Here is a 26,674-nt window from a genome sequence, read left to right as displayed (position 1 = left end):
AACTAGCAGAAACAGAAATCAAAAATACAATCCCATTTAAAATCACAACAAAAAGAATAATATACCTATCAGTGAATTTAACCAAGGAGGTAAAAGATCTATACACTGAAAACTATAAGACATTATTGAGAGAAACTGAAGAAGACATAAAGAAATGGAAAAATATCCCATGCTCATGGACTAGAAGAACAAACATAGTTAAAATGTCCATATTACCCAAAGAAATCTGCAAATTCAATGCAATCCCAATCAGAATCCCAGTGACATTTTTCATGGAAATAGAACAAAGAATCTGAAAATATATATGGAACAACAAAAGATCCCGAATAGCCAAAGCAATCCTGAGAAAAAGAACAAGTTGGGGGTATCACACTCCCTGATTTCAAAATATACTACAAAGCTATAGTAATCAAAACAGCATGGTACTGGCAGGAAAACATACATACAGATCAATGGAACAGTATTGAAAGCCCAGAATAATCCTACACATCTAAGGACAGCTAATTTTTGACAAAGGAGCCAGGAACACACAATGGAGAAAGGAAAGTCTCTTCCATGTTTTGAATAAGTTTTTTATCAGATGTGTCTTGCAAATATTTTCTCCCAGTCTGTGGTTTATCTTCTCATGTTCTTGACATTGTATTTTGCAGAGCAGATGTGTTTAATTTTAAGGAAGTACAGTTTATCAGTTCTTTCTTTAATGGATTGTGCCTTTGTTGTTGTATCTAAAGTCATTAACATACCCAAGGTCATCTAGGTTTTCTCCTTATGTTATCTACTAAAGGTTTTACAGTTTTGCATTTAGGTCTATGATCCATTTAGAGTTAATCTGAAGGGTGTGAGGTCTGCGTCTAGATTCATTTTATTTTTACACTTGGATGTCTAGTAGTTCCAGCAACAGTTGCTGAAAAGAGTACCTCTGCTCTAATTGTATTGATTCTGCTTCTTTGACAAGTATCAGTTGACTATATTTATGTGGGTCTACTTCTGGGCCTTCTATTCTGTTCCATTGATCTGTTTGTCTATTCTTTTGCCAGTATCACACTGTCTTGACTACTGTGGTTTTATAATAAGTCTTGAAGTTGGATAATGTCAGTCCTCCAACTTTGTTTTTCTTCAATATCCAATTTGTCAATATTTTACCTCGCCACATAAACTTTATAGAACTGTCTGTTGATATCCACAAAATAAGTTGCTGTAATTTGATTAGAACTGCATTGAATCTATAGATCCAGTTGGGAAGAACTGACATGTTGACAATATTGAGTTTTCTTATCCATGAACATGGAATATCTTTCAATTTATTTAGTTCTTCTTTGATTTCATACACCAGAGTTTTGGGGTTTTCCTCATACAGATCTTATACATAGTTTGTTAGATTTATATTTAAGTATTTCTTCTTTTTTGGTGTTTATATAAACAATATTGCGTTTTTAATTTCAAATTCCACTTCTTCTTTGCTAGTATATAGGAAAGCAATTGACTTTGTACATTAACTTTGGATCCTGAAACCTTGTATAAGTTCCAGATTTTTATTAGTTCGATTTTTGTTGATTCTTTTGGATTTTCTACATATAATATCATGTCATCTAAAATAGACTTTGATATTAAAATCTTCTTGGCCTCAAATACCCAAAATCAAACTGAACCAGTCTTAAAATCACTGGACACAGGAATCTAAACTAACTTTTTATTAACAGATAGCTCTATCAATCATTCAACTGCATGGGAAATTCTAACTTTTGGGGCCTAGAAATATTTCATGCACTGATACAGACACACAGATTTTTTTTTTTAAATCTGCTTCTAGGAAGTATTCTGAAAACACTCCAGCTTTTTACAAGTGTTGATTTATCTGATATGGAAACCCAAACAGAAGAACTTCTACTACTAAAATATGCCTGTTTACAAAGAAAAGTTCACTTCAGCAGTATAAAAACATAGATAATGTGTATTAGTTTTGAAACCCTGGGGATTTTGTTCTTCACCAGCAGTGAAACCCAAACAGCAATGGATGTATTTCTTTTGGGTTGATTTGGCCTGGAACACTATGAAACCTCAGTTTACAGATATAGAAACCCAGACACATTCTGAACTGTGCTCAGGACTCAACTTCTAACAAGTGAAGTTCACACGTGGAACAAAACATAATTTTCTCAAAAAATGAGAAGACGGAGAACAAGGACAACAGTATTTTAACTATATTGAATGTAGCTGGATTATGTAGCTCCAGAGTAGTTCTTTGTAATTCTTTGCCTTTTGTACATGTAAATACAAAACCTATGATAAATGTGAGTGTACTTTAAAGTACAAGACATTGATCTATAAAAAATAAACCGACAGGTGAATTCTTAATAAAAAATAATGAAAGAAGATGGTGGAGGGATTACCATCAAAAGGTTAAAATAAAAATAATTCCCAACCTTTAGAATTCTCTACCTAGCAAAAATATCCTTCTATACCAGCAAAATTACAATAGTGGTGATGAAAAATACTCAACTTTGGATACGTTTTGAAGATAGAATCAATTGGATTGGATATGGGTGTATGAAAAGAGAAATCATGGATCATTTCAAGGTTTCAGGCCATGAACTGTATGAATGGAGTTTCCATTTACTGAGATGGGAAGACTGAAAGAGCAGATTTGTGCGTCAGAGGAGAAAGGGTAGCAGATAGCAGAAACTCAGGTTTGGAAATGTTAAGTTTGAAATGTCTGTTATTACCCTGAAAAAGGTTTTAATAGAATAGTGGAGGAGAAAGGCAGATTGCAGTAGGTTTGAAAGAGAACAAGAAGTGAGACATTGCAGCCAGAAGTTTAGACAACTCTTTCAACAAAATTTCTCTAAATGAGACATAAAATATAGTACAAATACAGAATATCTGAATAACATGATTACAAATCTGAACTAATGGACAAATGTAAAACACTGCACCCAACTATCTCAGAATTTATAATTTCTCAAGTATACACAGCTCATTACCAAATTTTGAACATAAAAGTAGAAAACAAAATATTTCAGAAATTTGAAATCTATGTTCTGCAAAACAATGTAATTAAGCAAGAAATCAATCACAAAAAAGATAAGTAAAAATTCATTATGTCTTTGGATAGTCAAAATCACACTTATAAATAACCAATGGATCAAATAAGAAGTCATAATGGAAACTGAAAAATATTTTATAAAGAAAGAAGTACATAACAAAACTTGTAGGATACATTCCAAGAATTTTAAGGAAAATCTATGGCCTTAAATGTTTATATGAGAAAAAAGAAAGCCTGAAAAGTAATAATGTAAGCATTCATCAAAAGAAATTAGAAAAAAATAGAAAATAAATCTGAAGAAAATAATAAAGAACAAAAGTTAATGAAAGAATAAACAATAGAAAGGATCACTAAAGCAAAAAGTTGGTCCTTTGAAAAGACTAATAATAAGAGACTATAAAAAGAGGAAATCACTAGATTCTATGGACATTAATACGTTGATAGGACATTGTAAATATTTTTCTAAAAATGTTTTACAATTCAGAGACAATGGATAAATGACTTAAAAAACATACACCGAATGGCATAAGAAGAAATTTCTAATTGTTCCTCTATCCATTAAATAAATAAAACCCTCCCTCAGAGAAAAGTCGAGACTCAAATGGCTTCACTGGTAAGTACTAAAACTACAATATTATATAAACTCTTCCAGGTAATGAAAGAAGACAAAATGAACTGGAAAGATTATAACATTTACACTACCTTGATACCAAAATCTGACTTACAAAAGCCCCAAGAAAGGCAAATCATTGGCCAATCTCGATTATAAAAATAGATGTAAATATCTTAAACAAAACATTAGTTAACTGAGACCAGAAATCTATAAAAAAGTGTAATATACTCTGACCGATTTGACAAAGCACATCCATTCCTGAAAAAAACTCTCAGTAACCTGAAAATAGAAGGAAACTTCTTGAACCTGATAGAAGACATCTATGAAAAATATACAGCTAACATCATACTAACTGTCGAGTCTGAATGCTTCTCCCTAAGAGGTGGAACAAGACAAGGATGTCCACTTCACCACTTCTATTCAACATTGTACTGGATGTTCTAAGCCAGTACAATAAGGCAAGAAAAAGGGAAAAAAAAGTATGCAGACTGAAGTAAAACTGTCTTTATTTGCAAACGACCTAATTGTCTACGTAGAAAATTAAATGGAATGTACCAGAAAGGCTACTATAACTAAAAGGTAAATTTAATAAGGTTGTAGAATACCAGAAAAATATATAAAAATCAGGGGCCAGCCCTGTGGCTGAGTGGTTAAGTTCGCACGCTCTGCTTCAGCAGCCCAGGGTTTCACCGGTTTGGATCCTGAGCACAGATCTAGCATCACTCATCAGGCCATCCTGAGGCAGCATCCCACATAGCACAACTAGAAGGACCTACAGCTAGAATATACTACTATGTATGGGGGGTGCTTTGGGGAGAAGAAGAGAAAAAGATTGGCAACCGACCTTAGCTCAGGTGTCAATCCTAAAAAAAAAAAGAAAAGAAAAAAGAAAAAATCAACATATAACAATCTGGTTTCAGCTCTGACATGTAAAGAGCTTAGAAGCTGTCATTTCCATTGTTACAACAAGAAAAAGATGAAGAAACTGAAAATCAGAGTCTTTTCGTAGACATATCAGGGTAGTGAGTTGCAGGGCAAAATGCCACCCCAAAATCTGAAAATAAAGGCCAGTTCAGAGAGTCACAACAGAGATCTGCTCACCTGGAGCAGAAGCCACTGGAATCATAAATGGTTGAAAACATTTAAATGATGATTTTGACACACTGCTGGAGGCTGTGTACACTAACATGGGAGTGAGAAGTTCCTAGAAGCCACAGTCTTAGACGGGCCCTCATACTTCAGCATATTTACCTCTAGAAACCTCACTAGGTTCTCAGAGTGAAGATCTGAGAAAGATTCCTTGTGGCTTTGACAGAAGAAGAGTAATTATTGTGAAATATGCCCAGAGCATTCTCCATAATAGAGGCTTACTCTTCAAGTGAAGACTTTACCAGCACCTTATCCTAGCTGGAGAAAGGCATTCCTTCCACTCCACTCTTTCCAGCCTTCCTATTTCACATAAGTGGGTGAAAAAACATCAGTTACACCACTGGAAAAACACTTGCAAATATCACAGCCAAGAGACGCAGGCTCACTAAAGGCTGAGATTTAAGTATGAGAGTATAGAACATGTTCCCCCTCACCTAACCACCACACTAACCAGAGTCCAGGATAATCACAGTGAATTACAACTGAAAGAGCTGCAAAATACAGACTAACTGAGAAGGAGTACATAGGGAAGCCTAAAGTCAAGAGAAGAAACAAAAATCAAAATAGATTTGAAGACCCTGGCACCTACAGCTACAACAAACACTGAAGACAACTCAACTAGCCAGATTAACATAAACATTCTCACTAAACGCCTACTTACCTCAATTAACTAATACTCAATACAATATGTCTGGCTTTCAACAAAAAATTACAAGGCATGCCAAAAGTCGAGCAAAACCAGTCTGAAGGATCAAAACCAGACTCACATACAGCATAGACATGGGAATTATCAGACAGAAAGTTTTAAACAACTAGGATTAAGGGCACTAATGGAAAAGGTAGACAACATGCAGTAACAAGTGGGTAACGTAAAAGGAGAAATGGAAACTGAGAGAATCAAAAGGAAATGTTAGAAAGCAAAATGTTGTGACAAAAATGAATGCCCTTGATGGGGTCATTAGCAGTCTGGACATATTCAAGGATATATCATTGAGCTCAAAGACAGGTCAATGAAAACTTTCCAAACTGATGCTGGCCCAGTGGTGTAGCAGTTAAATTCGCACGCTCCGCTTTAGTGGCCTAGGGTTCGCCGGCTCGGATCCTGGGCACGGACCTACGCATTGTTCATCAAGCCATGCTGTGGCAGGCGTCCCACATATAAAACAGAGGAAGATGGGCACAGACGTTAGCTCAGGACTAATCTTCCTCAAAAAAAAACTAATACACAAATAAATAAGAAACTTAAAACAAAAGACTTTCCAAACTGAAATTCAAAGAGAAAAAAGAACGAAAAAAACCAGAACAGAACGTCCAAGAACTGTGGATACAACTGATATATCAGAAGGAGAAAAAAGAACAAGAGCGTAAGAAGTATCTGAAGTAATAATGGCCTAGGACTTTCCAAAATTAATGTACAGTATCTATATGCAAAGAATGCAAAAGAGTGATGAAAGAAATCAAAGATCTAGATAAATGGAGAAATATTCTATGTTCATGGATTAAAACACTCCATAATGTTAAGATGTCAATTCTTACAACTTGATCTATAGATTCAATGCAAACCTAATTAAAATCCTAGAAAGCCAACTTATAGATACTGACAAACTGATTCTAAAGTTTACACAGAACAGACAAAAGACCCACAAGACAGCATAGTTTGGCAAAAGAATAAACAAAATAGATCAATGGAGCAGAATGGAGAGCCCAGAAATAGGCCCACACAAATACAGACAAATGCTCTTTGACAAAGAAGCAAAAACAACAGAGAAAGGACAGTCTTCCAACACATGGCGCTAGAATCATTTTAAGATGTCCATATGCAAATTAAGTGAACTGAGATACAGACATTACATCTTTCACAAAAATTAACTCAACATAGATCACTGACCTTAAGTATAAAAGGCAAAACTATACAACTTCTAGAAGAAAACATAGGAGAAAAATATGTGCCCTTGGGATTGGTGATGAGTTTTTAAATACAACACCAAAAACACAATCCATGAAAGAAAATGTTGGTAAGCTGAACTTTATCAAAATTTAAAATTTCTGCTCTGGAAAAGACACTCTTAAAAGGATGAAAAGACAAGATGCAGACTGGGATAATATATTTGCAAAACACATATCTGATAGGAACACATATCCAAAATATACAAAAAATTCTTAAAACTCAACAATAAGTGAACAAATGAAAAATGAGCAAAAGATCTAAAGAGACACCTCACCAAAGAAGATATACAGGTGGCATATAACAATATGAAAAGATGCTCCACACATCATCTCATTAGAGAATTACAAATTAAAACAATGAGATACCACTACACACTTATTATAATAGCTAAATCACAAAAATCTGACAATATCAAATGTTGCCAAGGATGTGGAGCAACAGAAACTCTCACTGATTACGATGGGAATGTAAAATAGTACAGTCATTTTGGAAGAGAGTTTGGCAGTTTCTTATAAAGCTAATATAGTTTTACTACATGATTCAGCAATTGTGCTCCTAGGTATTTACTGAACTGATTTGAAAACTTATGTCCACACAAAAACCAGCATGTGAAAATTTATAGCAGCTTTATTCATAATTGCCAAAAAGCGGAAGCAATCAGGATGTCTTCAATAGATGCATGGATATACACACTCCAGTACATACAAACGACAGAATATTATTCAATGGTAAGAAAAAATGAGCTATCAAGGTACAAAAAGACATGGATGAATGTTAAATGCACATTGCTAAGTGAAAGAAGCCAGCCTGAAAAGGCTGTACTATATGATTTCAATTATATGACATTCTGGAAAAGGCAAACATTACCTCAGGCAGGTGACCAAGGTCAAAATCAACACCGATAAATCATATTGATAGTATGTATCCATGATACCCTGGATATATATGTACCCTAAAATGGCACTTTACCTCTGTGATCTTTCTTTCAGAAACAGATTACCCAGTCTAATCATGAGAAAAACATCAGACAAACCCCAACTGAGAGACATGTTACAAAATACCTAATCAGTATTCCTCAAAACTGTCAAGGTCATGAAAAACAAGGAAAGTCTGAGACTGTCATAGCCAAGAGAAGACTAAGGACACACGACAACTAAATGTAATGTGGTGTCCTGGATGGGATCCTGGAACAGAAAAAGGACATTAGGGAGAAACTAAGGAGATCTGAATAAAGTATGGACTTTAATTAATAACTATGTATCAATACTGATTAATGGTAATAAATGTACCACACTAATGCAAGACGTTAATAACAGAGGAAATTGGGTATGAGATACGTAGAAACTCTACTATTTTCACAAATTTTCTGTATTTTAAAACTGTTCTAAAATACAAACTTTATTTTTTTTCCTGAGGAAGACCTGCCTTCAGCTAATTATCTGTTGCCAATCTTCCTCTTTTTTTGCTGAGGAAGATCTGCCCTGAGCTAACATATGTTCCAGTCTTCCACTATCTTGCATGTGGTTGCTGCCACAGCATGATCTGCGCCCAGAAGAACCTGTAACATGGGCCACAAAAGCAGAGTGTACCATGGGGCCAGCTCCATAAATACAAATTTTTATTTTTAAAAACAATTCTATTTTCATATACAAGAAGTAAACAATCAAAGTGAAATTTTAAAATTCCATTTACAACAGCATCAAAAAATAGGATATATTTAGGGATAAGTCTGACAGAAGAAGGCAAGACCTGTACACTAAAAACTACAAAACACTGCTGAGGGAAATTAAAGACCTAAAGAAATAGAGAGATACACTGCGTTCATGAGCGGGTACACTTGATATTCTTTAGATGTCATTTTTCCCCAATTCCAATCTAATTCCCAAGCAGACTTTTTTGCGTACCTTGTGAAACCGATTCTGAAATTAAAACAAAATGCAAAGAAAATAGAATAGCCAAGGCAACTTTGAGAAACAACAAAGTTCGAGGATTAACACTAGCTAATTTGAAGACAAAAAAAACCCCAAAGTAATGAGGAGTATAGTACTGGCATCAAGATATATAACTAATTCACTGAACAAAATAGATAATCAAGAAAGAGACCTACTCTCATATGGACAACTGACTTTCTACAAAGGTGCAGAACAATGCAGGGTAGAAAGGATAGTTGTTCAACAAATGGTGCTGGAACAACTGGATATCCATATGCAAGAAAAGTGAACTTAGATCTATATAAAAAAATTGTGCTATATACAAAAATTAACTTGAAATGGATCATAGATTTAAATATAGGAACAAAAACAATAAAACTCCTAGAAGAAAACATAGGAGAAAAATCTTGGTGACCTTAGGCTTGACAGTGATTTCTTTAAAAGAACACGAAAAGCTGGATATAAATTTTAAAAAATCAATAAACTTCATTTAATCAAAATCAAAAACATTCTCTTTTTAAAAGACGCTATTAAGGAAATAAAAAGGCAAGCCACAGATTGGGAGAAAATATTTGCAAAACATACACCTGACAAGGATTTATATCTAGAATATAGAAAGGACCTTTACAACTTAATATAAACAACTCAATAAAATTGTGCAAAAGATGTGAACAGACACTAAGAAGATATATGTATGGCACATAAGCACATGAGAAGATGCTCAAAATCAATTAGTGATTAGGGAAGGCAAATTAAAACCCTAATACATACCTATCAGAATGGCTAAAATTAAAAGATACTGCATACCAAATGTTGGTGAGGATATGTAACAACTGGAACACTCATACACTGCTGGTGCAAATGTAAAATAAAATAGTATAACCACTCTAGAAAACAGTTTAATGGTTTCTTTGAAGGTTAAACATATATCCATTAGATGACTCAGTCACTCTACTCCTAGGTATTTATTTAAAAGAAATAAAAGCATATCTTCATACGAAGACTCATATAAGAATGTTCATAATGGTTTTGTTATAGCCCCAAACTGGAAATAATCAAAATGTCTAGCAGTATATTCATATGATGGAATACTACTCAGCAATAGAAAGGATTAAACTATTGATTATATGTGACAACATGGATAAATCTCAAAATAATTATGCTGAGTGAAAAGAGCCCAACAAAAGAATTTATCCTGTATTATTTCATGTAAATAATATTTTAGAAAATCTAAACAAATCTCTGGTAGAAAGCAAATCAGTTGCCCAGGGTTTGGCAGGGTAGGGGAGAGGTTACAGAGGGGCATGAGGATACTTTTGGGAGTGATGGATAGAGCCACTATTTTGATTGTGGTGATGGTTTTACAGGTACATACATATGTCAAAACCTACCAATTGAACACTTTAAATATGTGCAGTTACAGTATATATGTCAATCATACTTTAATAATACTGTTAAAAGAAAACAAACGTACACAAAAAAACCTTCCAAATTATTATACATCTGTTAGAATATTTTAATAACCACTAAAATGATTTCAAAGAACTTCTAATGACATGGGAAAATGCTTATGGTATACAATTAAGTGAAATTGGCCAAATATTTAACTTAATATAAGGTGACGTCAATTACAGAGAAAGCTTATAGACACAGAGATAGAAATATTTCTGGTTAGAAACAGATCTACATTACTAGTTTTCTCTGGATTATGAAATCACAGGTGATTTAAGTTTTCTTTACACTTTTCTCTATGTTCCAAACTTTTCTTTCGTTGTTATTTTATTTTTTTTAATTTTACCTGAGCTTGCAATATCCTTTTAAACAGGAAATTAAAAAAAATAAATGAAGGGAAAGAATCTGAGTGATTATCTGTCCTGACAAGTGATTCCAGTTTATGAAAGATCAAAGAGGGGATTCTGGGAACCCATATGTGAACCAAGTATTATCTATAGACTTAATAATATATTTCATACTCATATGAACTACTGTTTCTCAAAAGTTCATAGACGCACTGAAATTCAACCTTAAGGAATCTGTAGAACCTCTATTTCTCACATCAACAGATATTAAAGGTAAGATCACTAACATGGGCGTCTTCAAAACTTACTCCTCTATACTTAGTGCCTGGAGGTTGCTTTATTTGGAATTTTTTCTGCTACTACACTGGTATGTAGGAAGGGCTAAGCACGGTACTTGGCATTCAATTAATAGAAGTTCCATTACATGTTCCTATTTCTCTCCTATGACATTTAGTTATATTCTACACCACTTTTTTCTAAGCTACTGTCAAATTTGTTCCTTGTGCATTCTTACACTGTTCAGATCCCAGAACATAATTTAAAGTTACAAAGGTAAATTCAACAACCAAATACCAAAGTCAGATATGCTCTGTACCCAGAAGGGCTTTGTAAAAGCTATTTCCCATAAAGATTTAGGCTTTCTGCAAATGTGAGATTAAGATTACTAGAAGCTTGATTCCTAGTTAAGTGTGGCATTACCAGTCTGTGATTGATCTTGGGGAAATCATTTAATGCATGCTAAGGTTTCCACAACTACTTTGTAACAATCCTCCCAAAAATTAAAGTTAACAAATAAGTTAATTATCATTATTAAATACACTACAAAAAGCAGAGCTATTAGTTATAGTAAACTATTAGTTATTTAAAGGTAATTTAATTTACCTCAAAGAATTATTCTCTGCTTTTTGTCTGCCAAGTTCACTTTCGGTATCCATTGCCTTTCTTGCTAGTGATTTCATTTCTTTTTCCACAGTGGTTATGGTTTCCTTCATCAAAGTCATATTTGACATTTGCTCCATACGTTCATCATCAAGCTATACAAGCAGAATGACAAGGTTACTGCCATCACTAAAAAAGTCTTAGTAACCTTCCTAAAGAGATGTCCTTTCTCTGTATAAACTGTGGTATATGATAAGATTTACACAATGCAATGATCAGATTAGACTTGAACGCTGTGGGAGGTTATACAGACAAGGTACTGTGGAGTAGGAACAAGCACAAGCCACTGTGCGGCTTTTCTATAAAGCCTATCACAGTAAATCAATCCACATTTTCAATCTGGTTCAATCTGACTATAGCATACATATCCTATTTGTAAAGGGATTTCTTATATGTTGCACAACATTAAAAAATTACACATATAACGTGGGAGCATGAAAAAAATTGTTTTTCTCCTGCTATTTTTTACTTATTATAACAACATAATATAGATGAATTTATAAATATATTCAATTAAATTTGGTAATAGAAAGTCAAATTCCCTTAATGCTATTTATATAATAACATCTCATACATTCATAGCATCTTAAATCCTGGATAAATAAAAAGCTTTAAATGCAGTTTAAATATATTTTTCTCATTAATTTTTATTTCTCCGTAATTTTCTCTACTCTATGTACTCTTTAGGTAGAATAAGCCATTTTCTCTGTATCTGGCAATGTTATCTTCAATGAAATAGGGAGATGAGAAAGTTGCTAAAGTCCCAGAGAATGCATCCCTAATGGTTTTCTAAAAAGAACACACTTTCCAACCTAACAGAAAAAAGACTTTACTCACATCTTTTAGAAGGAAATAAACAATGAAAAAGTGATAATTCACATGATATATATAACCTTAAATATTTTAGGCTTATAAACACTATCTTAGAAAAATAAAAGAACTTCTTCTCTGACCACAGAGAAAGGGGAAAGGGAGAAGCCATTGACAGTTTATAGCCCACAGCACAAAAGTGATTTTTCTTTACGTTATGAACTGTACACTCCAGCTCCTCTATCCTTTGTTCCAAATGAGCCTTCTCATTAAATGCTGTCTCTTGGGCAATCTGTTTAAAAAACAAAAAACAAAACACAGTGCTTTCAATGTCACTGCATTTGTGTTTCACATATGTTCATACAGAAAAAATTCTTTCAAACCTTTAGCCTTTCCCTCAGACTATCTCGTTCTGTGGTCATTCTTCGTAAATCAGTGAAGGCTACATCTCTTTCAGTCTCCACCCGTCGGAGGATGGCATGTGCTGTTGTTGATTTAGGAGACTTACAGCTTTTCATCATTTCTCTTCGAAGTCGGGCAATTTCCTCCTGTGCCTATTATTTAAACATATAGATAGATTCCTACTTAACAAGCTTTAGACAGACATAAAGGTAACTATCTTATATCCAGCCAGTTAAAATGCAAACCTATATTAACATGCATGCAGCAGGGTAATGGTATAATTTTTAATGAGTTTATACAAATAAAGCAAATGATATCCCCAAAATGTAACTGAATGTATACAAATTTGCTTTCCAGTATCTTTGCAAAAATTTTTTAAAAATTAATTTGGAGGCAGTCACTCCAAGAGAGAATGTTTTACTAAGAAATATATATGATATAGTCCATCCATTTTGCGATATAAATTTGAACTCAGCTCACTGCAGGCAGAATACTGGTTTAATAGATATTGTCATAGTGTTCCAGTCTTTCTATATATGTAGATGCCATTTCCATGTTCTGGCTACTTTTATACCTTGACAGAAAGGCCCGCTAATCCTTACTGACAACCTAATATACTCTCTACACACTTGTTCAACCATCCTCCATCCCAAAGCTATTCCACACCTGCAGATGATTTCATATCCTTCTTTGCTGTCTAAGTCCCTTATCTTCCTTCCTCTCGATTTTCATCACTATCTCAGAGAAAGATGTATCACCTCCCAATTTCCATAGCTAAGCCTTCACCAGAATCCTGGACCTCATCTCTTGAAGTGTCTTCTAAGATATCCGTGACTCAATTAATTATTTCCTCTCATCTTGAATAGCACCCTTTCCACTGGCTCTTTCTCCCCTGTCTTCAGCCATGCACATGGCTGCCTACTGCTTATAAAGCAAAGTATAAAGCCCTTACAAGGCCTATTGAACAGCCTCTACCATTTAGTCCAGAAGCGGGTAAATCCAGCTTGCCTGTTTTTTCTAGGTTTGTAAGCTGAGAATATTTTTTACATTTTTAAATGGTTGAAAAAATCAAAAGAAGACTATTTCATGATAGGCAAAAATGATATGACATACAAACTTCAGGATCCATAAATCAATTTTTTTTGTAATACAACCCAACTCATCTATTTGTGTATTGTCTATGCCTGCTTGCATGTTACAACAACAGAATTGAACAGCTGTGACAGAGATCACTTGGTCTGCAAGGCCCAAGATATTTATTATCTGGGTCTTTAAAGAAAAAGTTTACAGACTCCTGCTCTAGTCAGTCTACCTCTTAAACCTTAGCTGCTCCTTTCTCCACTGGCACATACCTTCTATTCTAGTCATGAACTGATCCGTTTATCTATTGATTTTCCTGCTTTTATCTTTTGCCTCACACCATTACATTAGTCTAGAAGGTTTCTTCTTACCCCTTTCAAGATAAGAGAAACCCCATTCGTCCTTCAGGACTCACACTTCACATCATCTAGCAAAGGCTTCCTTGATCACCATACTAAAAATGCCCATTTCTTTTATTTCTTACAATATCTTCTAGACTACTTATGCTAAAGTAACAAAAACTAAATACAAAACAATATACTTTACCTCCCCAACTAGACTGCAAACAGAGAAAACAGGATCTGTGTCTTATCATTTTTTGTATCCCTTAGAACAGCAACCCCAGAACCCTGCACAGTTGCTACTTTTCTTAATACAATTTGATATTTTTAAAAGAAATTATGTTGGTGATTTATGGGGTTTAATATTTGTTGAGTAAAGAAGTTATCTGATTAATAAGGATTACACAATTTTAAGCTAAAAATAGAGAAACTACAAACTCATTTTACACTCTAAAATTAAGCAAATTATATGGCAGTTCCTAACGTGACTGACAGTATATCAAAGTGATGTGTCAGCATTTTTAAAGCCCCAAATCAAATCATTTTACCTTGAACTCACTACACTCTATCATTTAACACTTTCCCCATTTCTTATTCCAAAAATTAGACTGTTTCTATGCAAGTACATGATCTTTTTTGGATATGGAGATAATATATATGTGTGTGTGCACACACACATTTATTACATTGGAAATACATTTCATTAAGAATATCTTTAGAATAAATGTAATTCCCAAATGTTAGATTAATTTGATGGGCAGATTTAAGCATTCATATAAAACTTAAAGAACTACATACCTCTAGAATTGAATGTTATCACTTACATATTTTGCTTATTTATTCATGTTTACCTGTTCATAAAGAAGAAAGGTCTTGTCTCTCTCAGATGTAAGAACCTTGACATTACCCTGAATTTCTGCCAAATGACGCTCATATTTTTCCAGCATGCACTTAAGTTCTTCTCGGTCTCTTGTTGTCTTCAGAAGCTCTACATCACAGTTTGTACCCTACAATTATTACATTAAAAATTTGAAATTCTTCTTTGACATGTGGTGCTAATAGAAAAGTGCTACTGATGGCAGGACACAATTTCTACTCAAGCAAGTATGACCATATAATGAAAGGAAATGATGAAAAAGAGAGTTAAAAAACTGCCTCCTTCAGGGGCTGGCCCTGCGGCTGAGCGCTTAAGTTCGCGCACTCCGCTGCAGAGGCCCAGTGTTTCGTTGGTTCAAATCCTGGGCGCAGACATGACACTGCTCATCAAACCACGCTGAGGCAGCGTCCCACATGCCACAACTAGAAGGACCCACAACAAAGAATATACAACTATGTACCGGGGGGCTTTGGGGAGAAAAAGGAAAAAATAAAAAAATCTTTAAAAAAAAAAAAAAAAAACCTGCCTCCTTCAAACCGTTTCATCCCAAATTGCTTCACTTCTGTCTGATTATCTCCCAATTATCACTAATGCTGGGGATAAAGAACCAATTTTGATGGTCCACTGTGCTATCAGAGACCTCTGTCTCCCAACCTCTTTGATAAAGCAATTCAAGTCAAATCAAAAGGAATGATTTCCAGATTAGGTAAATCAAAGAATAAAACTCAGTGTTTGAGCAACAAACTCCAAAATATTTATAAATTTCCAAAACCTACCCTGGAAGTTGGAGACGGGCGTCTTGGACTTTTAGATCTACTTCTCATCATCTTTCTCAAGTTTTGAGCTTCACTCTTATAGTAATCTCTGTCTGCTTCTAAAGTCTTGACAAAGGAATCAAGTCTGGAAGGAGATTTATTTTGTGCTTTTTCAGTCTCTAAAATTATCTTGCCAAGGAGGAAAAAATTAGGCCATTATTTCAAGCTAAACTATAGCATCATTTTCTAAATGAAACTCAAAAATAAATAGCATCCTTAAAAAGAGTAAATTTGGTAATTCTTTTTCAAAAACCTTTCCTTTCCAGCATTTCTGAACGTACTATATTTTCATTAACTGAAAGACTCTAAATTTACTCAGTAATTTTAAAGAAAAAATGGTAAAGAAATTTCAGAAAGGCTAGAAATGTCCACAGATTTAGTACAAGCCCTAGAAATGTAATCAATTTGCTTAGGAAAACTTGTATGTTACCACTGAAGCATCTATTCATAACATCTAATTTTTGTTCAATAATTGTTCAATCAGCGAATAAATTCAGTTAATGCTGGATATTCCATATTTGTATGCACTTTCAAGTGCATTCCCATTCACTTTAATATATTTATAAACATTTCTCTTACAACATTTCTCTTACAAATATACTTTCAGACAGTGTATTTCAAATATTTTAAATGTCTAAACAGAACAGTTTTCATTTCACATTGTTAGATAAAGAAAACACATTACTCAGAGTTAGGTAACAAAATTTATGACAAAAATATTATTACTAAGAGGAATAAGAGTTAATATATAGACAAATGCATCTTATATTTTGAAGATTAAATTACTCACAGTCATCATTTTAAATCAAGAAACAGTTAAGAGCATTAATAAAACCAACCAACAGTTCTCTCCACTTCTGAGAAAGAAAGGAGTGATGATGAAATGGAGCAAGAAAAAGCATCACTCTTATAGATGGGAGTATTCCTGTGCACCAGGCAGAGAATGCTGATTTTAGAAAATAAATATTTTTTATTGTTCACAAAAGGTATGAGAGCCAAAATATATATACAATTTTTGTAGTCTTACTAACCAAATAAAAATGATTCTTGAACACGTATTTATGAAAAATGTACTTACAGATCTAAGCCTTTTTACTGTATCTTCCAATACTATTATATTATTTTGCTGGCAAATGAGTTCAATCTAAAAAGCAAGCCAGAAAAAACTCTTATTTAGACTAAAAATGTGTAAACTGATTTAACTGGAAAAAGAGCATCAAAAAAAAGAAGCCACTTAAAAATAAAACATGCAGACAGTGAATATTTCATGAAAGAAAAGATAATCTACCCCTTCATGTTGACGTACCTTTGATGGTAAAAGGACAAAATATAGAAGTTCCTCTAAATTATACAATTTTATATACAATATTGATTATATTTTACCAAATTAATCCCTACAAACTAGAACAAAATGTTAATACTAATTATAATTCTGAAGATGACAATAGGGAGGAAATAAAAGAATTACTAGGAGAAAAGAAGTTTTCCAAAATTACCAGCATTAGAAGTGACTGCTTTCTCCTCTGAACTCTTTTAATAGTTTAGTTCAATCCAACCCACAAAATATTTTGTACCAATTTTATGATGTCGAACATACCCAGTCTTAGCATATAGCTATCTATAGTCATATATTTAGTATATGACTAGACTGTATGTTCCTAGAGTACAGTGACTATGTTTTTTATACAAAGCTGTAAAGCTCTGGGCTAAAAGTTGGCATATTAGTTTAATGAATTTCTCAGTTTATAAATCTCTCCCTCACTATTCTAAACTAAAATGTCTCCTGATCTTACCTGCTATATTTACAATAAGAATTTTCTGGAATTACTTCTCATTTGTTCTTTAGACCAAAGCTCTTTTCTAAGATTTTTCTGGCAGTCATATTTTAGTCTATGAAATATTCAGTAGTGTTATGGTTTGGAAGAAAACTTAAGTACAGTTTGGATAAGCATATATGTAGTTCTGGACAATTTTCAATGCTTTAATTTATACTACTATGTAGACACTAAAGAGAAATGGATCTATACTGAATTATGCATAAAGATGTCCATATTAAATTAAATATAAAAACTCACAGTGCCAAAAATTTTATCTAGTATGACACATTCTTCTAAAATATAAATTTATACACACATATCCTAGATACAGATGGAACATAACCAATAATATGCAAACTGAGGAACATAGATTATATCTAGGTATGGCAAGGTCTGTTTATGAAGGATAGTTTCTTCAATATAGTCTTTTAATATGTTCTGAAATCTTTATAATAAACATGTATCACTTTTATAAAGATAAAAACAATGCTGATTCCAGTCTGAAAAACAAAATTATAACTGGCCCAAATGAAAAGATGCTAACCTAGTGTTTTCATTTATTTGACAATTGTTTAATGAGGACCTACTACGTGCCTGACATTGTGTTATATGCTGGGTATAGCAGTGAATAAAATACACAAAAATCTCTGCCTTCATGGAGCTTACATTCTAGGTGAAAAGAGAAAGACAAAAGATAAACATAAAATATACGTCAGACAGTGATTGTGTCATTTGAAAAACATATAATGAATGACAAACTCACAGCCAACATCATACTCAATGGGCAAAAACTGAGCACCATCCCCCTGAAAACAGGAACGAGACAAGGATGCCCTCTATCACCACTCTTATTTAACATAGTACTGGAGGTCCTGGCCAGAGCAATCAGGCAAGAAAAAGGAATAAAAGGAATCCAAATAGGGAGGGAAGAAGTGAAACTCTCACTGTTTGCAGACGACATGATCTTATATATAGAAAACCCCAAAGAATCCATTGGAAAACTCTTAGAAGTAACCAACAACTACAGGAAAGTTGCAGGGTATAAAATCAATTTGCATAAATCAGTAGCATTTCTATATTCTAATAACGAGCTAACAGAAGAAGAACTCAAGAACACAATACCATTCACAATCGCAACAAAAAGAATAAAATACCTCAGGGTAAATTTAACTAAGGAAGTGAAGGACCTATATAATGAAAATTGCAAGGCCTTTCTGAGAGAACTGGATGATGACATAAGAAGATGAAAAGACATTCCATGTACATGGATTGGAAGAATAAACATAGTTAAAATGTCCTTTCTACCTAAAGCAATCTACAGATTCAATGCCATCCCAATCAGAATCCCAATGACATTCTTTACAGAATTAGAACAAAGAATCCTAAAATTCACATGGGGCAACAAAAGACCCCAAATTGCTAAAGCAATCCTGAGAAAAAAGAACAAAACAGGAGGCATCACAATCCCTGACTTCAAAGCATACTACAAAGCTACAGTAATGAAAACAGCATGGTACTGGTACAAAAACAGATGCATAGATCAATGGAACAGAACTGAAAGCCCAGAAATAAAACCACACATCTATGGACAGCTTATCTTCGACAAAGGAGCTGAGGGCATACAATGGAGAAAAGAAAGTCTTTTCAACAAATGGTGCTGAGAAAACTGGAAAGCCATACGTAAAAGAATGAAAATTGATCATTCTTTTTCACCATTCACCAAAATAAACTCAAAATGGATCAAAGACCTAAAGGTGAGACCTGAAACCATAAGGCTTCTAAAAGAAAAGGTAGACAGTACACTCTTTGACATCAGTATTAAAAGGATCTTTTCAGACACCATGTCTTCTCAGACAAGGGAAACAATAGAAAGAATAAACAAATGGGACTTCATCAGCCTAAAGAGCTTCTTCAAGGCAAAGGAAAAGAGGATTGAAACAAAAAAACAACCCACTAACTGGGAAAAAATATTTGCAAGTCATATATCTGACAAAGGCTTAATATCCATAATATATAAAGAACTCTCACAACAAAAAAATCAAACAACCCGATCAAAAAATGGGCTGGAGACATGAACAGACATTTCTCCAAAGAAGATATATGGATGGCCAATAGGCACATGAACAGATGTTCATCATTGCTGATCATCATGGAAATACAAATCAAAACTACACTAAGATATCACCTTACACCCATTAGAATGACAAAAATATCTAAAACTAATAGTAACAAATGTTGGAGAGGTTGTGGAGAAAAAGGAACCCTCATACACTGCTGGTGGGAATGCAAACTGGTGCAGCCACTATGGAAAACAGTATGGAGATTCCTCAAAAGATTAAAAATAGAACTACCATACGACCCAGCTATTCCACTACTGGGTATCTATCCAGAGAGCTTGAAGTCAGCAATTCCGAAAGTCCTATGCACCCCAATGTTCACTGCAGCATTATTTACAATAGCCAAGACATGGAAGCAACCTAAGTGCCCATCAACAGATGAATGGATAAAGAAGATGTGGTATATATATATATACAATGGAATACTACTCAGCTGCAAAACAGAACAAAATCATTCCATTTGCAATAACATGGATGGACCTTGAGGGAATTATGTCAAGTGAAATAAGCCAGTTAGAGAAGGATAATCTCTGTATGACTGCACTCATATGAGGAATTTAAAAATGTGGACAAAGAGAACAGATTAGTGGCTACCAGGGGAAAGGTGGGGTGGGGGGTGGGCACAAAGGGTGAAGTGGTGCACCTACAACATGACTGACAAACATTAATGTACAACTGAAATTTCACAAGACTGTAACCTATGATTAACTCAATAAAAAAAAGAAAAAGAAAGACATATAATGAGCATTCACATCTGTTCTAGGCACTTGAGATAAAAAAGTGAACAAAACAGACAAAGATCCCTGCCTTTGAGGACCTTACATTCAAGCTGGGGTAGGCAATAAAAAATAAACCTAACAAATAAATTATATAGTACATTAGAAAAAAAGGGCAGAGTTAAGGACATTGGGAGTGTTTATGGAGAAATAGGTTGGCATTTTAAATAAGGCAATGGGGAAGTCCTCAGTGAAAAGCGACCTTTGAGCAAAGACTTAACGGAAGGAGAGAGTCAACCACGTAAAAATCTGGGAGAAGAACATTCCAGGCAGAAGGTACAGCAATGGCAAAGATCATAAGGCAAAAGACTGTCTGCTAAATTCCAAGGACTAGTAAGGAGGCTAGTGTGGCTGGAGCAGAGTGAGGGAGGGGAAAAGCAGTAGGGAAACGCCACAGTGAAAAACAAAGCAGGGGAGAGAGAGAAGGAGTAAATGGGGGGCGGGGGTTAAAAACTTTAATAGACTTTACACTATGCTTCTACATGGTAGGTTTTGAAATATTTTTGATTGAATCACATACAAAGGTTACAATGATGACAAGGGCTACCAGAGATCCAGTCCAATAATGGGGGCTATGTTAATTAGAAATGTAAACTGTACAAAGAAACTAGTCATGGTAAAATTGCAATTTGGCTTTTTCATATTTCAAAAAAGTATGTTCGGTTATCTAGGAAACATTGTATTAAGGCATGAACGATAAACAACTCAAGATGAGAAGATAAAAGGAGGCATATATAGTCATGGTGGTTTTAAAATACGTCCACAAATTCTGATACACCTTCCAGTGTATACACCTGATACACTTCTGACGAATAGGATATGGAAGAAGGGATGGTATGTAACTTTTTAAGACTGGGGCCTAACGGGCATTGCAGATTCCTCCTTGCTGTCTCTCTTGGATCGCTGGCTCGTGGGGGAAGCCAGCTGCCATGAAGAAAATATCAAGGAACCCTAAGGAGAGGTCCACCTGGCAAGGAACTGAGGCTTCCTGCCAAAAGCCAACAGCCACCTGAGTAAGAAATTCTCCAGTACCAGTCAAGCCATGACCACAGCCTGGCTATCATCTTGATTACAATTTCCTGAAAAACCATGAACCAGAACTACCCAGCTAAGCTGCACTTGAATTCCCGACTCACAGAAACTGTGAGATACAAACGCTTGTCATTTGAAGCCATTAAGATTTAGAAGTAATCTGTTACATAGCAATAGATAACACAATAGTAAATACTCAAAAATGATGGAAGAAGTTACTCTGTTGACCTTTGAAAATATGACTAACTACAAGTAAACTCTTCCCAGTAAATAATTTTAATACTATCTATCTCAATTCCAGACAAACTAACAATAGCTTTAGCCTCAGACTCTACCTCCACATATCTAGAGTATAATCTCAAAATAGTTTAGGAACTCAAACATTTTTTTCAGCTCTCAAATTAGAAATTCTCATTTCAAGCCTTATCCCACAAATCAGGCAAGGAATCCCTCCCCAGTTAACTGGATACCTAAAATACACACCCAATGACTTAAGAATGATGACAACATGCATTGGTGTTTATATCCCCAACACTGGTCATGCATCTCTCTAAGCCCCATTCTACCTGTAACATTCACTTACAGAGGTTGGTGATTTCTTTGCAGGGCATTCTACCAACCCAAAGGACCTAGTTCCATTTTGCCCTCTCTTTCTTAAGTTTCCAATGTTTTCCCTGCATCAGCAATGCTATCTCTACTCTAAGACTGCTGCCAACTTCTTCCCCGAATAGCTTTCCAATTCTCAAATACACCCAATGTTCCACATTATATATGGATATCTAATTCCCAGAAACACTCTTTTTTCTGAGCCAGGCAGAATTGCCATCTATGAATTTAATATTTTCAGTTTAGGTAAATCCTAGTGTTTTTATTTTAGATATCTTCCATTCCTGAAATTCTCCCTTTGATACCAGAGGATCCACTCTGACAGGGTACTCACTCTCTCTCTAGAACACAGACTCTAACAACCCTTTAAAATTGATGACTTCTAAACTGGGCACTCTTCGTGGGAATTTGGTCAACTAGGCTTCCAACATCCAGGAAGTCATGCAGTTAATTTTTAATTTGAGGAAGAAAACAAGGAAGACACAATAAAACATTAATCCAGGGTTAATTTGATAATTTTCATAGTTAAGACTGAACTCAACTTACCATTAAACTATGAATGAAGGATAACTATTCTTAAAGAAACAATACAAACAAAAGAGTTTATTGAGAAATGTTTAAAATATTCAAGCTACTTTTAAATGTCCTTCAAATACTTTGGTAACAATCATTGCCAGATAAATAAGCCACAAGTTAAAAACAAACCATTCTTATCTACTCTCTCAAGTAGTTCTCCTAAGGACATCCTCCAGGCAACAACGTTAGAGAAGACTGTGTCCTTACATTAAAGTAATAAACTTCAATTATTTAAATATTCCATTATTCAGACTTTTCACTAATTTAGACACACATCCTTTACACAGTCTAAGTGAGGTTACTGCATATAAACACATACCATCCTAGAGTTCATTAACTGTGCTCTTATGTTTCAAATTACTGTAACAATACTTTCACTACCACCTATGTTCTCACTCTGATCATTAATTGCTTTATCTTATGCTACCAACGGTAGCTTTATTATATGCTACGAAAAGTACATTAAAAGGACATTTAAGAAATAACATGTAACAACCATTAGTTTTGGAAAACTATCTTCTACACACATTAGTAAGTTCAAACACAACTTACTAATTTAGCGATTAATAAAATCAAGACAAATAAGCACATTCACACATTACCATTTAAAAATTCAACAGGTTGTTTTTTGGCCTTCAGATACACTCTGTGTCTTACTTATAAGCCATTAGGCAGCAATGAGAAATGAAACTGTCTTCATTTTATAATTGTGTTTAAATTCCCAGTTTCTAAATTTCATGGCAGAGTACTAAAACTCAATCAAAAAATAAAATGTTTATCAAAATATCATGCAGTTACAGTAATTAAAATAATGTGGTAGTGGCAGAGAAAATGGCAAATGAATCAATGAAAGCAAATGGTCCAGAAACATATCCATGCACATATGAGAACTGAATATCTGTTAAAATGGCACTTCATATCAGTGACTACAGAAAGGACTAATCAATCCTACCTTATATTAGAACAAAAAGAAATTCCAGAAGGATTAAAACTTTAAAAAAATTTTAAAAAGTAGCAAAACTGTAGAAAATATTTTTGTAGGTCTTGCGGTAAGAAGGCCTTCTTAAACAAGAATCAAAACTAGGCAGAATACAGAGGATTTTTAGGACAGTGACAATACGTGGTATGATACCATAATGGTGGATACATTTGTCCAAATCTGTAGAATGTAAAACACAAGTGTGAACCCTAATGTAAACTATGAACTCTGAGTGATAATGATGTGTCAATGTAGGGTCATCAATTTTAACAAATGTACCACTTTGCTGAGGGATGTTGATAATGGGGTGGCTATGCACGTGTTGAGGCAGGAGATATATGGGAAATCTCTGTACCTTCTGCTTAATTTTGCTGTGAACCTAAAACTGCGCTAAGAAATAAAGTCTATCCAAATTTTAAAAAGGGAGAGAACTTCAAAGAAAAAGGATCAAAACTTGGAAGTCAGTAAAGATTGACAAATTTCACAGAAAATAACTTTGGTTTAAAAAGACCTTTTTTGTAATGTGTGAAATAAATTGTGTGAAAACATACAGAAAGAAAGGATGGAAATATATGTATCTATTTGTGGTAGCTATCTCTGCAGAGTAGAGAAGGACCATGGAGGAAGAGAAATGTTCTCTATACAGAACATCCCTGTTACTTGCAGTTTTTACCATCACTCCGTATTTCTTAGGAAATTTTTTGAGCAAAAATTTTTAGAAAAAACACAATGTGAGATACAATATAATTTAATCCTTAAAATAGACATTTAAAATATAATATCTAAAAAGTTTTCAAATGATATAAATTAGAATATCACTTTTCCACTGCATTTTATAATTACATGATGTTTAAAGCAGAATTAAAATCCTGAGCAGTGGTAAATCTAGTACCTTTGCTTCTTCAAGTTCCTTGTTGGCGGTATCCACCACAAAATTTTTCTCTTCTTCTAGTTGCTCTGTTAGTTGGTCAATTTTAATCAATTCTTTACAAAGATGCTCATTGTGGCTGGTTAAATCGTCTACTTGACTTCTTACCACCTCCTTACTATCCAAGAGTTTCCTAACATATTCTTCCAAGCCATGATTTGTCTGTTTGAGATCTTCAATCTGTTATAAAAGAAAATAACCACGTTAAAACATTTACTTAGCTTCCCTCTGAGGAGAACAACTAGGTGAGTGGAATCAGGAAGGGAAGTTTGCTTCCCTGGCAAGAAGACTTAACTACATATCTTTTTTTATTTTTTTAATTTTGTACCATATATTACCCATCTGAAAAAATATATTAAATGAAAATTTAAAGGTTTATAGCTACATCTTTCAAGACAATTTACAGTTTAATAAAAAATTATTATTGATTTTAACCAAACTATTAGAAAAATGGCAAAATTTTTACATCTGTAAAAAGAAACCAGTCTTGAAATTATTTAATTTTAATAATTAATACCATCAATTAAGCGTTCTTCAGGATTAAATTTCTAAATATTGTTACCAAAATATGTTAACTCTTTAGAAAGGTCCTTTTGAACATATCAATAACTTACTTGACTAAGCTAAATACCAAATCAATCAAGTATTTGCTGACTAACGTGGAGGACCACAGCTTTCCTTCCCAGCCCACTATCAAACCATCAACAGGTGAAGAAAAGGGCCTTTTCTATCACGAAGGTATCCAAATGCCTTTAAAGGAAAAAAAATATATTAGATCCATTGAACAATGATTATGTCAGGAACTATGTGAAATTCCAAAGATACAAAGATAACTTAGGTACCCACCCTCAGAGAATTTGTTTACTTGAGGAAATACAAATACAACATGTTAAGTGCTGTAACAGAAATACCTATGAGATAAAATGGTGGCACAAAGGTCCTTTTCCATAGCATTTTTCTTTCATTGTGTATGTAACAAACATTTATTGAGCACCTACTGTACTCAAGGCACTGTGTTGCCTTGATGTGGAAGATGTAAAAAGAAGAAAAAAAAGTCTCGGTCTTACGGAACATCTAAAATTGCTAAATCCCTCATCTAACGTTATTCTTAGTTCTAAGTGTATTCTTGCTCTGACCTTACTCTTTTCAAATAATTATAGAGATGGCTCTTTCCAAACCACCAAAATCCATAAAGTTTTCTTTAAAATACAAACTTTATCTATAATTTGTCACTATATAAGGAAATATCCTAAAAGTCATGAATTATTTAGCTAAATAGGCTGCAATGACATTTATTATACTCAAAAAATAGAAGCCAAGAAGCACAACAAAAGCCATTATTTTAAATCCAACTGTTCCTTTGGCATTTTCTAAGGCATGCTAACTTTTGAGATTTAGAGGTAAAGAGTATAAATTATCAAATCCAGAAAACAAGAGAAACTTTGAAGAGTTTAAAAAAAACAAAAAGGGAAACTGTAAATGTACATATTTCCTTAGTTGAGTCTTTTACTACAACTGGCCTGAATTTTAGCAATACCTCCTACTCTCTTCTCTTTTGGCCTTCTCCCATATACAGCTAAAAATTTTTTGAAAATGTAAATTTGAGATAACTCCTGTAACCACATGGCGCTCCATCACACTGAGAATAAGATGAGAAGATGCCATTTGAGATCCAAGCCCTACTGACCTGTCCAGCCTAACTTTCCACCATCCCCAATATATACCTAAGCTCCAGAAACACTATAAGAAACAATCTCATGAAACTCATTTTAAAACCTCTACTAGGGAAGTTATTGAAAATATTATATACTATGTCACAGAACCCTCTTTACAAGAATCCTCAGGGAAAACTTTGCTCAGGAATCAATTTCAGGAAAACATATACTTCTTTTGGATACCTGGTTTATTCTTACTCTGTTGACTGTGACATATTTAACTAAAATGTCCTTTTTGCCTTTGTCTCTAGGAATTTTAAAGCCAATCTGCAGCCCACCTCTAGCAACTAGCACAGAAACTCTGCACAAAGATTTCCTGTCTGTTTGCTAGTCTCATCCCATGCTTTCACTAAGTTTCTTTATTTTTCCCTACTCTTAGCA

The 26,674-nt window shown here is 34.1% G+C and overlaps 1 protein-coding gene across 16 annotated transcripts in view; it reads right to left on the bottom strand.

The window, feature by feature from the left end:
- TSGA10 (testis specific 10) overlaps nucleotides 1-26,674 on the bottom strand; it is a 114,834-nt gene that overhangs the window by 71,289 nt on the left and 16,871 nt on the right. For 9 of the 16 annotated variants that reach the window (XR_011503853.1, XR_011503854.1, XM_044772966.2 and 6 more), the window contains exons 3-9: nucleotides 24,543-24,758; nucleotides 16,826-16,891; nucleotides 15,709-15,876; nucleotides 14,907-15,062; nucleotides 12,616-12,786; nucleotides 12,447-12,524; nucleotides 11,366-11,517 (exon numbers count right to left, since the gene is read on the bottom strand). Coding sequence is in view for 14 of the 16 variants with exons in the window: in XM_014831401.3 (XP_014686887.1) it covers nucleotides 11,366-11,517; nucleotides 12,447-12,524; nucleotides 12,616-12,786; nucleotides 14,907-15,062; nucleotides 15,709-15,876; nucleotides 16,826-16,891; nucleotides 24,543-24,758 (1,007 nt within the window). In the remaining 2 variants the exon portion in view is untranslated. Of the gene's footprint in view, nucleotides 1-11,365; nucleotides 11,518-12,446; nucleotides 12,525-12,615; nucleotides 12,787-14,906; nucleotides 15,063-15,708; nucleotides 15,877-16,825; nucleotides 16,892-24,542; nucleotides 24,759-25,192; nucleotides 25,329-26,674 lie in introns of all 16 variants that reach the window. The other 7 variants (XM_070511654.1, XM_014831406.3, XM_070511657.1 and 4 more) reach the window with 4 other exon arrangements.

Source organism: Equus asinus, chromosome 6, assembly GCF_041296235.1.
Source record: "Equus asinus isolate D_3611 breed Donkey chromosome 6, EquAss-T2T_v2, whole genome shotgun sequence".
Taxonomy (NCBI): Eukaryota; Metazoa; Chordata; class Mammalia; order Perissodactyla; family Equidae; genus Equus; species Equus asinus.
The sequence above is the reverse complement of the archived record's forward strand: the minus strand, read 5'-3'. Positions and strand labels throughout refer to the sequence as shown.